General features: G+C 41.1%; 1 protein-coding gene across 1 annotated transcript; it reads left to right on the forward strand.

The window, feature by feature from the left end:
* Window positions 1–235: 235 nt before the first annotated feature.
* On the forward strand, window positions 236–15040 carry HACD4 (3-hydroxyacyl-CoA dehydratase 4). Its single transcript, XM_066569487.1, has 7 exons — window positions 236–290; window positions 3043–3146; window positions 4041–4168; window positions 10042–10154; window positions 12636–12742; window positions 13439–13570; window positions 14288–15040. The coding sequence occupies exons 2-7, from the start codon at window positions 3050–3052 to the stop codon at window positions 14368–14370; spliced, it is 660 nt and encodes a 219-aa protein (XP_066425584.1). The 5' UTR covers window positions 236–290; window positions 3043–3049; the 3' UTR covers window positions 14371–15040.
* Window positions 15041–15315: the final 275 nt, after the last annotated feature.

Here is a 15315-nt window from a genome sequence, read left to right on the forward strand (position 1 = left end):
AGATTAAGCTAGGTTAGGTTAGGGTAAAGTAGGTTTAGGTTGCGCTAGGCTGGGCTGGGCTGGGCTGGGCTGACTGATGGTACGGGCAAATGCAGTGGAAGTATTTGGGCATAAAAATTTCTTTCTCGGGAAGTGCAGTGCTGTTCCTGCTTAGTGCTACATGTGGTGACGTCGTGGGGTGGGGTAAGAGGGAAGAGGAGGGGTGATCTCCTAACAAACAGCTGTTGCAGCTGCAGAGAGGAAAAAGGAGAAAACTCAGGAGCAGCAGCAGCAATCCGACCCTGCAACAGGTAATACTTCTTGAGTGCTGGTGACACAGACCGCTCAAATGCAAACAGGAGAGGGGAAAAAACAGTGGGTGGCATGTGGGTGAAAAGGACAGCAGCTGTACTCAGCAGCTCTCTTCTTCCTGAACTACAGGGCTTGCAGCTTGTCAGGGGTAGGAAGGGGAAGACACAGAAGTTCAGACCAACATGACTTAATGTGACTTAGAAGGAAACTATGTCAGCTGAGGGAATTTTCTAGCAGATCTTGTCTGCTGAGGGAAAAAAAAAAAAAAAGGGAACATTGCCCTCTGGTTTCAGCGTGGGGGCTGGTTCCTCATGTGTGGCCAGCCAGCACAGGCACACGGGAAAGCAGCAGAGCACAGGAGTCCTGAGGGGCAGGAAAGTGCTCTGTGCACGCAGGCCTGGGTGGGATCCTCCATGTGGGATAGCCCTGAGAGCAACCTGAGTGTGGCCTTCGTCCTGTCACCCTGCAAGGGACACACAGATGGGGCAAGGGCTGACCTGATCTGGGTGCCACTGCTGTGCTGTCACCAAGCTCGTGGGGGAGCATGGTCCTGACCACCCTTCAGACACTGAGGGCACCTACCTCCGTGCTTGCCTTGGATGGTAGCTACCAAAGAGACACACTGAAGACCTTTGTGATAAAAATAATAAAATGCAACAGTTACACTTTGTGAAATTTCTGCCCAAGGAAATGCATCAGGCTTTGCAACTAAAATGATAAAATCTTTGCTGTGTGTGCTAGTTCTGATATTTCTTACATTTCATCTAGTTTTCCGGGTTTTGAGCCCACAGAGAAAGCAGATAAGTTTTCTGCTAAGCAAGGTTGATATTACATATGATAAGTGCATCCCTAGCATCTCAATGTATTTGGCATGAAATCAGCCACAGTAAATAAGGTGAAAGTAACAATTAAAACAGCAGACAGCAAGTGCAGCCTTCTGGGTCTGTGTCTCCTGCAAGAGCTATGTTTGTTTCTTTCGCCTGTCATCAGTGCAGGCAGAGTAATGAAACGTGCTGTGACCACCCTCCCTCCCCACAATGCCTTCAAATGACAGAAACTTGAACACCTTAAAGCAAATCACACTACAAGGGAGAGATGTGGCAGCAGGTCAGGCACCAGGGTGGCAAAGGGAGGTTTGGAAGATTAGCCAGCAAGTCTGAGGCAGGCTCAGAGACTGAACCCCTACCTGATGTATAGTCTGTGTTTTGTCTGCAACAGTGCTGCAGAAGCAGGTTCTGGGAGTGAAATGTGGAGTCATCCCTGCTGTGAACCGATGGGAGCACAGGATCTAAATAAAGACCATCTCTTCTGCCCTTCACATTTCACATAGAAGCAGATGCCTGAATTTTGTGTTGTGACACAGAGCTGTTGGGACAGGGAAATAGGTTATCTTCAGCCCGCTTCTGTTTCTGTAGGTAAAGAGGTCAGCCTTTGGATGAGAAGGACCTAGGTGAAAAGTTACATTTCAACTTCCTTTTATCACACTGAAATCACCTTTCAGTTTCTTTAGATTTCTTTGCTTCTGTGAAAAGCTTTTGTTTGGTCTTAGGTACCTTTTGTGTGGGGATTATCAAAGTAGGCTGAAAAGGGTGATGCAGTCTCACATCAGGGCTGTTTCTTCACAGTGGAGAGTTTCAGCAGGGGAGGGAGCTGTGCCACTTGCAGCTCTGGGCCAGGGTCTGTCTGCTGCCCAGCACCACATCCCTACACTCCCTGGGGAATATGGGGCCCTCCATTAATGTCAGCAGTCTGTACACATTTCAGCAGTCACTGGTATATTTTAAAGATGATGTGTTCTAATGTGCAACAGCTGCCACACTGCCAAAACACTAATGTGAGGCTGTGTTTACAAATGTTACTCCCTGTTTAGTCAAGATTAAGTACCTTAAGAACTGCAAAAACAACAATTTTCTAGCCAGCCAATGCAGGAAGAATTTGGAAAATACAAAGGAAGGGACATTGAGAATTTTTAATATCCATTCAGCTCCCTCTAGTTCCAACGCCCTTGCCATGAGCAGGGACACCTTCCACTAGTCCAGGTTGCTCAGAACACCATCCTTTTTTTGGCTGTGAACACTTCTGGGAATGGGGCATCCACAGCTTCTCTGGGGAACCTGTGCCAGTGCCTCACCACCTTCACACTAAAGACTCTTTCCTTAATATCTAATCTTACCCTGACCTCTTTCAGTCTAAAGCCATTCTCCCTTGTCCTGTCACTTTATGCTCTTGTAAAAAGTCTCCATCTTGTTAAGTTTCCTTCAGGTACTGAAGAACCACAATTAGGTCATCCTGAAACCTACTCCAGGCTGAACAGTCCCAATTCTCTCAGCCTTTCCTCACAGGAGAAGTCCTCCATCCCTCTGATCATCTTGTTCTCTTTTGCTCTGATCCTCCCCTGGACTCTCTCCATCAGTTCCATGTCCTTCCTGTGCTGGGACCCCAGAGCTGGATGCAGGGTTCCAGGTGGGCTCTCAGCAGAGCAGAGCAGAGCAGAGGGGCAGAATCCCCTCCCTGGCCCTGCTGCCCACGCTGCTTTGGATGCAGCCCAGGACACGTTTGGCTTTCTGGGCTGTGAGTGCCCATGGCTGGGTCATGTCCAGCCTCCCATCCACCAGCAGCCCCAAGTCCTTCTCCTCAGGGCTGCTCTCAATTTCAGCTCTTTTCCTTTGATTTATTGACAAGTCCAGAGAGGGTGCAATTTCTTACAATATTGTTTTAAGTCATATAGTTTATTATTTTCACTTTCCACAGCTTTACCATGAACATGTACCTGTTTGTGTATGACTTAATGCAATTCTGTGGACATTCTTGGATATTTACAAATATGATCATCAGGTTCATGACATTTGGAAAAGGTAAGGCTCCTCCTCTATTTTCCTTGGACATTTTAAGCGGTATGACAGACACACAGAGATATCAAATTAGAGATAAAGTTAAGATTATGAACATGTGTATGTCCAATACCAGGGACTGTAATTCAACCAGAAAGGCACTCAATTAAAAAGGCTGAACAAATTACTTGTGCCTGTCTTCTACCCTTGTCACACTGGAAATGAAGCTCTTGTTTTGCTAATGAACTTTAATATTCAGTGGCATGCTAGTAACATTTGAATTAGGCATAAATCTTAATGACTAGGTCCAGTCATTATGGCAAATATTAAACTTACTGAAGCCACCAGGAGAGAATATCTTTGTGGTTATTACACATGACTCTCTATCTCCAAAAACATTACCATATATTTCTCTTTCTGTTGCCTGGGGTTAAGACACAAAAATAGAAAACTAGTGACTGGAAATTTAAAATTACTTATGATGGTGGACAGTTGTAGGCATATAAAATGAGTACTTTCTGGACTACTTGTTTTCAGCAGTGCAGATACAGGCAGGAACTCAACAATTTTTAGTGTTTAGAAATTCCTTATGCATTTCCTCAACATTTTCTCCTATTTAGAAATACCCTAAAGCAGTATCTCTAAACCAACACATCCCACACAATGTTTGCCCATGCTTTAAGTACAGGGAATTTAATTCTTTTCTCAGCTTCCTGCCTCTGTGTCAGAGCCACACACACAGAGTGGATTGCCTCCTCCACTCCCTGAAGCATTTCTTCTGCTACCCAGAAGTTTCGTACTGTGTGACATTTATTTCTTGTCATCTCCAGTGATGATAGTGTAAAAGCAAACCCAGTGGTTGCTCCAGACTTTAACTGTATAACCATCCTCTAATCTTCCTCTTAATTTTGCCTTTAGATTCACTGGCTGACACGTTTCACTCCATAGGACTTGTAATGCGCCTTTGCCAATTGTTATCTGTATTGGAGATCCTGCACATTCTCATTGGCATTGACAAAGGCCATCTCCTCCCCAGGTTTTTGCAGGTAAGTTGGTTTTCAAAGCTCTCCTTTCATGATCAACACACATCAGCCATGGCTGCCCCTGGGGACAAGCCCAGGCTGACCTACCCTGAATGTTGCTCCTGCACCCTTCCTTAGACAGCCTGGTTTCCTGGTAGTTTCCTATCTGCAGGAATTGCTTCCTCAGAACTGGGCTGATTGGGAAAGAACTCTCCTGTCAACTTTTTTCTTTTTGAGTAAAAATGAATAGTGAGTACTCCATGCTTGGTCCCCAGCATGGACCCAGAAAATGTCCAGATGAGTGGCCACCAGCAGATGTGGGTCAGTGGCCAACTGCAGTAACCAAACTCCAGGGGCTTGGTCCTTCTAAGTTTCTCCCAGCATCCCTATTGTCCCCGCAAGTTATCTTCCCCTCCTTCCAGAGGGGATGCACTCTCCTCTTTTTCCCTGACTTCCAGTAAGTTCTCTGTTTAACCAAGCTGGTCTTTTCCCCTAGTAGTTTGTCATATGCTCAGCTGAAGGCAGAAAACCAGCCAAAACATCACATGATGCTATAGCAGAAAGCATGATGATAGTCTGACAATTTTCTTACCACGCTATTTTTTATTTTTCCTTTTGGGTGCTAATATCAGGTTTTGTTATTTTTTTCTTAATGCAAAAGGAAAATGATTACTTGAATTTACCTTCAAACCTTTTCAATCCTTAGTATTTGAGTAATGGTGAAACTCCTATTTCTCTCAGCAGTCAGAAGGCAGAAGACCAAGGGTGGTTAGTTATGTTTTTCGTTTTCTGGATAGTCCATTTTTGTCAAATGACATGTTCATGGGTGAAGATGTTCCTCTTCTCAAGTCTTCATTAACTGTCTAAATAACTAATTAACTAATTGACTGATACAGATCTCTGTTCTTTACAATGCTCCCCAAGTATGGTAGCAAATCCATCAAAATGTAAAGAAGTGCCTTTCCTTGCCTAAATCCACAGGCTTTGATGCTAATCTAGGAGAGAAAGAAGACTCCTATCTAGTATGACCTGTAACAAATCTCACATGTCTTGGAAAGAAGAGCACCCTGCTCTTAGTCATTAAAGCAAGCCTTGCCCTGACAGAGTTTACACATTCCCCAGCCCTGACATAGTCTGTTTCTTTCCTATCCAGGCTTATACAAGGCAGAGATCAGGGAGGCCTGCACAAACACTATTCTTTGTTGCCACAAATGACATTAGTATTAAACGGATATTCTGAGCAAGAAAACAGTGACCTTTCTTGGGCAGTGTGGTTTGTGCAGTTGCTCTCTTGGAAAACAGGGAGAGGCGGCTCAGGGAACCATGTGGCACTGTGGCTCTCAGTGTTCGCCTCACACCAAATACAGTTTTGGATCCTTACTTGGTTCTTTCCCCATCTGCACTCTCACCATAAACAACTCTCTTCCCTTGATGTTAGCAGCAGCCTCATGCTGTCCAAACAAGATACGTGAGCTCATTGGTGGAGACTCTGCTGTCACGTGGGTTACCAGTTGTGCTGCGAGTGTAGGTTAAGCAGCTATGCGCCACCACTACTCCCACATGCCTCGTAACACTTTATTCACTGCCTCTTAGGAAGAAAAAAGGTATATTTTTCACAATGAACAAGGGAAGGACAGTTGGCTAAGAGATGTTTACCTTACTACAGCTTTCTAGACTCTTGCGCAGTCAGGGCACTGATAAAGGTGCACGAATTTGAGAGGGGCTGTCTGGTTCTGTGCTCCCATCACCTATTCCTACTCAGAGCTTAAAACATACCCCTGTATGCATCCATCATTAACAGGCATATGCATGCACATCAACAGTGAAGTTCACTTGGGGTGATCACTAGGATGAGAGAACAGGTAGGTCAGGCAATGTCAGGGAAGTGCATGGGTGGAGGCATAAATTAACATTGAATAAAGCAAGCTGGGAAAGGGCCTCGTGGTGGCAGGTTGTTTTGTAGGCATTATAGCAAACACAAGACGTAAATGAATCCTTGAGTGAAAGATTTCTGCCTATTGCATTTGTTGTAGTTTAGTAGCCTTTAAGAAAAACACTTTGAGATACATGATACAATTAGTGGAAAAACAAACTCAGAGGAGTCTTCGGGAAAAACTCATTGAGGGACAAAGTCTCAGGCCACCTGAAAAGAGCAAGGTAGGTCAAGGCCAACTCACCATGAGAGAAAGATGAGTCCTGTGTGATGGATGTGCTGGGGTAAGGTGAGGCAGGGGATGGTCACAAAGCTGGTGGAAAGAGATGTCTCTCAGGGCATTTACACCTTAAATAATTGGAGGAGGGCAGGAGAACATGTCATATGTCATTGCCACCACCATAACAGAAGGTAATGAAATGTGTTAGTCTGGCTAGAGAGTAAAGGCTGAAAGGACTTGTACCATAGCGAGGAGAGAGGAAAGGTCTAAGAAAAGACTGGTGCTTTTGTGAAACAAAGAGCAGTTCTTCATTCTGTGCAAACAAATTGGATTTACCAAACCAAAAGCAACATACTATAGTTTTGTGATAAAAAAAATATTTTTAACTTTAAATACTTAGTGGCCCTTTTCTCACTTTCTTCTGCTGGTTTTTTTTTGTTAATATACGCTAAATTGAAGAACTATGTAAGCATTTCAGGTACTGAGTATGAAATTGCACAGTCATGTTATTAAAAAATGGAACTGAATGTGCTATTTTCTCTAGCCAAATTTGCTCTGTTTTGCTTACTTGATTAACAAACTCAGTCTGCCTTGCAGAAACTTCTATCACCCTACAGAACCTGCTGTATCCTGTGAGAGATCAGTGTCAGAAAAGGAAGGAAATTCCAATTTGATTTTAAAGGAGGAATGAAAAGTGAAAACACTACACTTATGCTTTGTGATATGTCAGCTCATACTTCCTTTTTATGAATGTGAAAACATAGGACTTGTAGTTTTGTGCTTTATTTTTTTATTTAAAGCACGAGAATAGTCACAGAGAATATCACATCTTCATTCATGCAAGGACAGATGATCCATACAGGAAATGATCCACAGCTGAGCAGCAGCACATGCATTTTATCTACGTGTGTATATGTGTGTGTATTTATAAATGTACATGACTCCATGTATGTATGTATGCATACAGATATGTGTGTACATATATCAACACAATATCAAAACATACTACTCTTCTCCAAGAAGCACCCTGCCTCTTGCAGAAAATATCCTCAGCCTTTGACTAACCTCTGCATTTGTCTTTGATCTGTGTGGGTTACCTAATGCCAGGAGTGCTATGAAAGGAAAGAGAATAAAGGCAAGCAGACAGGCAACCTGCTGATTTATGCAGAGAAAGAGGTAGGATGCTGCTATCTGTCCTCACAGGGATATCAAAATTGTCCTGAGCAGCCAGCTGTGTGTCCTGCCCCACAAATGTGCTCCTGACCAAGGCCACATCCTTCTAGTCTTAGTGTCTGGTGGCTGCTTTGTGCAGCCCATTGCTTGCCAGTTGAGACCACAGTCTAACAGGAACAAAATACCTCAAGACGACCAGTTTGTGCCATGTCAAATTTCCTGTTCTTGCAGGTGCTTAACATACTTTATAGTTTGATTACTGGGTCCCTTCATGTGTAATTAGCAAAGCTGCGTGCCTCCATTGCTCCCCTTCCCCAATATGAATCTCTGATGGAGGAAATCTGCTGAACCCCAGGGAGGTGGTTCTCACTGCCTCATGTTTCTGCTTGTATCCTGGGGACAGAAGAAAATCCACAGTTTCTTCCACTTCCAGATTATAAGGCTGAATTTTGGGTCTCCATAGTTGTTCTGTCACTGGCCAGCACACATCCATTTGAAAATGGAGTTTCAAACTGGAGTTTGAAATGGTAACTACCTTTCTACTGCTTGTCCTTTCTCTCACTGAAATGGGATTGGATCCCAACAATTTACCCCATGCTGTTTTCTATCACATTTCCTCCTAGCCATTTTTTGAAAAGTGAGTGACCATTTGGAAAATCTTCCAGCTCTGACTTCTAAGAACATGTCCATCTTTTCACTGTCATGATGAAGCCTTGGTCTCTAGCACAACTACCTGTGGCAATTCCCTGAAATTGCTCTTGTATTAAAAATAATGCAGAACTCTCTCTATACATCTCAAGTCTGATTTTAGGGTCAGTGACAAAATAACCACACCACCAATGCTGCATTCTTTACCACTCTACATCTAACAATTTTAACTCAGATCCTGTTTTATCTGTTCTCTCCAGCACACAATCCCACCCAGTGCTCACACTGCTTTTACCTTTGTTTTGATTTCCTTCTTGTGATGGTTGCCTTGCCATGTTTCTTGTACCTCTGTTCTATCTGGTTTCAGATCTGTATCAATACTTCCAGTTCCCCCATGTTTTTGCCATGTACCTCAGCATCAGTGTACAAACACAAGCATATTAGCTCTCACTTTCTGTTTCCTGACCCATCTATACAGAAGTCTGCCAACATCTGACCTTTTTAAAAATCAGTTCCTCAATTAGGGACCTATGGGATCAGCAGCAAAAGATGATAGTCACAGGAGGGTGAGAAACAGGAAAACCACTTTAAGCTGTTGTGGCCCCTCAGTGCTTTCCAAGGTGAGGAACCAGATCCCTGGGGGATAGACAGGCTCTCTTTCTGTATGAAAAATTGCTCTGACGTAATTTTGCTGAATAGTGAAGGCTGCTTTATCTGACAGATGTGGTTTGTGAAAAAAGAGAGCTTGTGGCCAGAATGGTCCATGCAGGAACCTGTAAATATTACGTAGCAAAACTACCAGACAAACTTGCTGAGAGCCAAAATTCTTTGTTTAAGGTAGGGGTCTGGGGAATGAAGAATAACAATACTTAAAAAAACAACCTTGGTAATCCACTTTAATTTTGTAACTTTTAACTGACTTGACATCACAACTTGTGAAATCATTACAACTAATGTACCTTATGGAAGACATGGCATTGGGTAAAAAAATCCAGCCTAATAAAACTACATCAATTCATGCCAACTGCATGTTTTCTCCTTCAACACTTTCAAATACTCTATTTGTAAATCAGAGTGAATTGTTACTGTTCTAGGACAGCTTGACAACTCTTGGAGTACTGATGAAGGGCAGGGCATGGATACTATTAGAAAATTGTCAGGAAAGCTGCAAAAAAGACACACTTTTAAAAAATTGCTTGAGTTTTAATATTACCAAAGTATTTATTTTAAGATGGAGACACTGCCTGTTTAATCCACTTTATCTTTTCGTTTGTGGGTTGGATAAAGTTCAGCCACTAGAAAAATGCTAGGACATAAATACTATGGCAATCATTCACGTAAGTGACAAGCTTAAACCCACTTCCCATAACCAAGAATAAGATGGAAAGCAAGATAAGTAATTCTACTTTTCCTCCTTTTTCTGTAAATCTTACTTGAAAGAGATTCCTTGGGACACAGATTTCCAAGATATGAGGAGCAGGTCTGGGAGTGTAAGATCAGTACTTTCTGGCATATGACACCCCTCAAGAAGGGCCCCCTGTATCCTACTGCCTCCCACACAGCCTGCAAGAAAGGGAGCTTATCCCTGCCAGCCCTCCAGGTAGGCAGGTGCAGCAGGAGTAGTTCTTGCTTCCACAGCCTCCCTGGGCTCACCCACAGGTTTCCTTGGCTACAAACCCAGTCATCCCCTCTGGCAAGCCAACTTCCACATGTACCATAACAGGTCTTTGATGCTACAGCCAGCCATGTCCACTTCTCTTTGCTGAAGGACCTTGAACAAAAGCAGGCCATGGAACAAAATATTCACTGCTAATTTTGTGTAAAGAAAACTATCCATTTGCGGCTTCCTATTTTGCCAAAATGCCACAGAAATAACAGTTAGAGAAGGTGCTAACTGAATTCATAGTTTTCTTTTCTTTTCAGATCACTGAGAGAATAATTATTTTATTTGTCGTGATCAACAGTCAGGAAGAAGTTCAAGGGAAATATGTCGTCTGTGTTTTATTTTTCCTTTGGAATTTATTAGATGTGGTCAGGTAAGGGGTCAACATCAAAACCACACGGAAAAAACGGGTTATTCTTGCCAGCTGAACTCTACCCCCATTGTGCAGCAGGCTCATTTAATTGTTTCAGAATTGGCAAAGCATATTATCCATTTTTAAATAAAAGCTTGAACATTTTAAGTTACCTAATGATTTTTACAAAAATCCACATGGTTAAGATGCAGAGTAATATACAGATGTAAGATAGAATAATGCATTAGCAGACTGCATTAATATTTGTAGTTCAAAGGCTTTGACATTTTAAAGAAAAATTTAGAAGGAAATCACAACTACCTTCTGGAGAACAGCAATTCCTGAAACCATCCTGGTTGCCATTACAACCCTGTTGCTTTATTATATATTATTTATTATATATTTACATTATTTATATTATATTTATATCATATTCATATCATATTTATATTATTTATTATATATTTATATTATTTATTATATATTATTTATTATACATTATTTTATTTTTTTATCCACTTTGATCCAAGATTGATGGCACCGTAAGGCAGCACCAGCAGAACTTCTTGCAAAGGCAGGAAGACTATTCTGGTTGATTGCACTGTGCTTTCCAAAAAGCCAAGAGCTCCTACTCCTGATGGAGGAGACTGAGTTTTGGTGTAGTAGGGCATATATCACACCACAAGAACAACACATACTTCTCATATGTAATGTAAGCCTCTATGCACCTCAGTTTGTAGGCTTGTAACATGTAAATACAAAATTTTAAGAAGACAGCTCTCACAGCAACTCATGTATTGCAGCAAAACTTTTTTTTCTTGATAAAATGCCTTTCTGCTAATTTAAATATATTGCTTAGGGCACTGACTGAAGAATATAGTTTTAGGCAGCAAAGGAAACTTATGTTATAAAAGAGATAAGAAACAGGAAAGTGTCAGAAAGAATTAATAAAGATTTTAAGTCAGCTTCAGAGTATTTCAAAATACATTCTAATAGGCTGCTGCTTGTATGAATTGATTATACTTCCCTCCCATTTCTTCTTGAAGTTTGTAAAACTAAAACAGTAGAACCTAATCTGAAAAGAAGGGGTTCAGTGCAGCTGGAGAAATGCCAACAGTATAAACAATGTTGGCTGTGAAGTTTCATAAGTGCATAATAGCACCATTGATGCATCATTATTTTCTGCCCTTGCTAAAGAACAGAGTTAAACACCACAGCAGTAACAGCAGTTGTTTAACAGGAAAGCTCCTGTGGTCTATAGCAGCAAATTACCAATTCAAATAAACCATAATATAACTCATACAAATTTAGAATTCTTACCTGATTTATCTTACAGCATCCATGACGATGTCCTAGTATCTCAAAGAAGTATTCATGTCTAAAAGTGCATAGGCATCTTTCCCGTCCCTTAGCCAACTACTCTTGAAGTATTACAAGTTTTACCACATAAAGTTTCAGGGACATAAATTTCTCTGAAGGACTATTTATTAGGCATCATGGCAAGTGATATACTGACAGCAAGGTCTGATTTTTCCTGCTTATACCATAACAGCCCAAGGCATTGTATAGAGAGGGAGTAGCTGTTTCTTTTGTATTGTGTTGAGATTCAGTCTTAAGAAGCAACAATAATAGAAAAATAGAGACAATCCTGAAGTTGCAGAGGGCAGCCTTGAGAGACAATGGTCCATTTTCAATGGTCCACTCTTCTAGAGTCCAGGTATGATGCAAAATTAATCAAATTAATCAATAAAAAGGGAATACAGGTGTGTTTAACACTAGTTTTATCTGTCAGAAAGTCTAGCAAGCTCACAGTGCATAAAGTCTTTCAGCTGACCAAAAATGTAATCAGACCTGTTTCTCCAGTGTTTGGAGAGCTACTGTACCACTTTAAGATCAAACCAAGATCAGGTCACCTTTGGAGACTGAAGTACTACGCATTCTGTTCTCCCTATAAGCAACAGTAGCAGCCACAGTAAAAATAAAATGCTGCAGTACACTGTGAGCAACTGCTTTTTTTGGACCTACTACCCCTGCTGAGGTCCAGGAGGGGGACAGATGTACTACCAGTTATGTACCTGCAATTGTCTTCTTCTTTAACTTCTCCAGCAGTGATTCAGCTAGCTCAGCAGTCATAAATCAGGTTTGTCTCAGTCCCAAGCAACCGTGATATTCTGCCTGCTCCTCTCAGTTGCAACACCCCCATCTAAAATCCATTTTCTGATGGAGCAGTATGAAATCATGCTGGTTTCTGGTAGAGCTTTTTGTCTGGAGGGTTTTATTGCTGTCTGCCTGCTCCAGGGTAGCACCACAGGTAACTCTTCTGAAAAAATTGAGCCATCTACTTTCAGGCATTGGAGTCTGAACAAAAACTGTTGCTGGCTCTGAAATTTACTTAGACAGCTCCAAGCTCTTCTGCAAGTCCTTTGAATTTTCCACTAGTGTATCTTTCTTCTAAAGACATCATAATTTCCTCTGAGACCATCTGCTTTCCTCTTATTGCAGGTACACTTACAATATGTTGGCAAGGATGGACATATACTACCTACCACTAACATGGCTCAACTTCTCACTCTGCATCCCACTTTATCCCCTTTCAGTTCTGGCTAAAGGTAAGGAGTTGGGGAGGGTACCAACCACTTGCTTCCTTAATATTCTTCAGTAAAATGTGATCACTTCAATTGCCATTTCTGTTTAACATAGCTCCTCATGTGCTGCCAAAGCTGTCATAAATGTTCGTGTACCTTCATATTAACCTCTATGTCACCTCTGTCTCTCTTTTCTGTTATTTTTTCTTTAATAGGGACTATCTGGGGTTTGGGGTTGTGTGTCTGGTACGTTTTAGGGGTTTTTTGTTTGCTTGGTGTTAAGTTTTTAAAAATCTGGGAGAATGTTCTTTTTGTCTAAGTAAAGCAGAAAGATACCCTCATAAAAGACATATGGATTCCTCCCTTCCAGGCTGAGTGTACTAGACAGCAAGTTCAAAAGCTTCTCCCCCCCTGAGGCTGACCTTACTGGCTCAGGCCATACTTAGCAGGTTATCATACTTACATCTGCCCACTGAGAACACACTGAAAGTTTCTGACAGAACTTGTTAGTGAATAGGATATATTTATTAATTCTAGTATTTAGAGCAATTAGCACCTCTAACCTACAAAATTGAACTCAAGGAGAAAACATGCATATGTATATAAATGCATATATATATATGTATAGGTATATAAAATATGAAAGGTAACTGACTTGCTCATTAAGCTTTTGACGATCTCCTGCTTCCTTTCGACTAAGAATTTACCATGTTTTTACAGGATTTGCAATTTGTGTATCACTGCCTTATTTTGAATCCTTTGGCACATACTCCATCAAGCTACCATTTCCATTTAGCTTCTCAATCTACTTCCCCTATGTTCTGAAAATGTACCTGATAGTGCTCTTTGCAGGTAAGTATGTCACCTTCCAGAGAGCTGGGTCTCAACACAACTGGGATGCCCTTGCAACAAAAAATCAAATCTTTACTGGGCCTTTCACAAACTCTAACCCTCTCTGCTACATCTCCTGCAGACCACTGCAGGAAAGTGCATCATTACCTGTTTTGATTTCTAGTATCTTTCAAATACAAATAGTTAAATATGCAAGATACACCATGCCTGTGGTGCATAAAAAAACACCTATAGAAGTTGTTTCAGTGATGCTTGCCTTACAGCAATTTAGTAAAACTTGCTTTTTTGTTTGTGTTTTTTTTTAATCAATTCCCATTTGATCATACGCTGGTCCTGTGTAACTGTTCCTCACTCATAACTCCTAGCTGGGATGAAAAATTATATCTAAATTAAGACTTTAACAGCATGATTATTGAAAGGGATGAAAAAACAAGGCCACTCCAAAACTTGCATGTAAACAGATACCTTCTCCTTCTCATCAAAACACTTTGGAAAAATTTCTACCGAATTTAGCTGCATCATACAGAAGTCTTTAGTCTGTCATTGGCTTTAGGATTTGAAGGATCTCATCTTTATGATGGAGTGTTCTGCTCCTAAGTACATGGAAGGAACTGTGCAAGGTTGCCAGATGAAGGCTCTTACAGTTCCTTCTAAATTAATTGTAGATAGTTTGAATTCTACTCCTTTGTTCTTACACTGTTTTGTGTTTTGATTCAGGTATGTGCTTTATCATCCGGAACCTCTTCTCTGAGAGAATGGCACACTTAGGGACAGGCAGCATCAAAAATAAAAGAAGCTAAGTTTATATTTTGTTTGGAAGGACAAAATACATTCCTAGGGGATTGCTGCACATAGTAGTTAAAAACAAACTGGAAAGATTTCTCAATGCAAAACTCCTCTTTGCATGAACATTATCTGGCTATGTAGAATTTTCAGAAAAGGCAGATCTCTTGAATTCACCTCAAAAATACAGCAGCTTTTGAAAAATTTTAAATGTTTTGACTTCAAATGGCCAGAGTTTTTTAAATTAAGGGGTTTTTTTCTAATAAATGTTACAGAATTCCGAAAAAATTGAAGCATGCCACAACTCACAGCCACCCTTATTTCAGTGTTAGTTCTTATCTATAGCTACAGATAATCTATAATGACAATAGCATTTAGTCTGTAAGATTACTTTATACTAGGCCAACGTATATGTACCTCACATATAAATGCTCAATTGTCTGGAACTGGAATCTCTCAAGCAGCAGAAGTCAGAACCTTTGCAGCCCAGAGACTAACGTGCTGATTAACATGCTGATTAACCCTGGTGTTCACTAGGGATCCTTCATGTTCGGGTCTCATCCTTCAGTTATCAAAAGACGGTTCCAGAAAATGCAGCTAAATCAGAAAGGCAAGTGTTATGGTACTCATCTACTATATATTCAAGGGGATGTTTAAGGGTCAGAAATAAACACTTGTTATCATGTGTTTGGCTTGTCACTCTCTTACCCTACAGTAATTTCCTTCCATGCTGAACAGCAGATGGATATGTGCAAAAGAAGTGTGATGTAGTCAGGTCAAATAATATGTTGTTCCTAAAAGGGAACTGAATGACTGTCAAAAGCCATGTGCAAAATTCTTGGCATTTGACTCAATTGTATTGCTCCTCATGCTTCTCTAGGATAAACTGTGAGAATGCAAGTAGAACATAGGCTTTTCAAAGGTTGGCAATGAAGAATATACACAGCAACCCAATGGATTAA

This window comes from Molothrus aeneus, chromosome Z (genome assembly GCF_037042795.1).
Source record: "Molothrus aeneus isolate 106 chromosome Z, BPBGC_Maene_1.0, whole genome shotgun sequence".
Taxonomy (NCBI): domain Eukaryota; kingdom Metazoa; phylum Chordata; class Aves; order Passeriformes; family Icteridae; genus Molothrus; species Molothrus aeneus.

Excerpts from the sequence above, each read along its gene's own strand:
- HACD4 (XM_066569487.1), top strand. The coding sequence starts at position 3,050 with ATGAACATGTACCTGTTTGTGTATGACTTAATGCAATTCTGTGGACAT. Across the intron at positions 3,147-4,040 it reads GTTCATGACATTTGGAAAAG|ATTCACTGGCTGACACGTTT; the intron begins GTAAGGCTCCTC and ends TTTTGCCTTTAG. Across the intron at positions 13,571-14,287 it reads CCTGATAGTGCTCTTTGCAG|GTATGTGCTTTATCATCCGG; the intron begins GTAAGTATGTCA and ends GTTTTGATTCAG.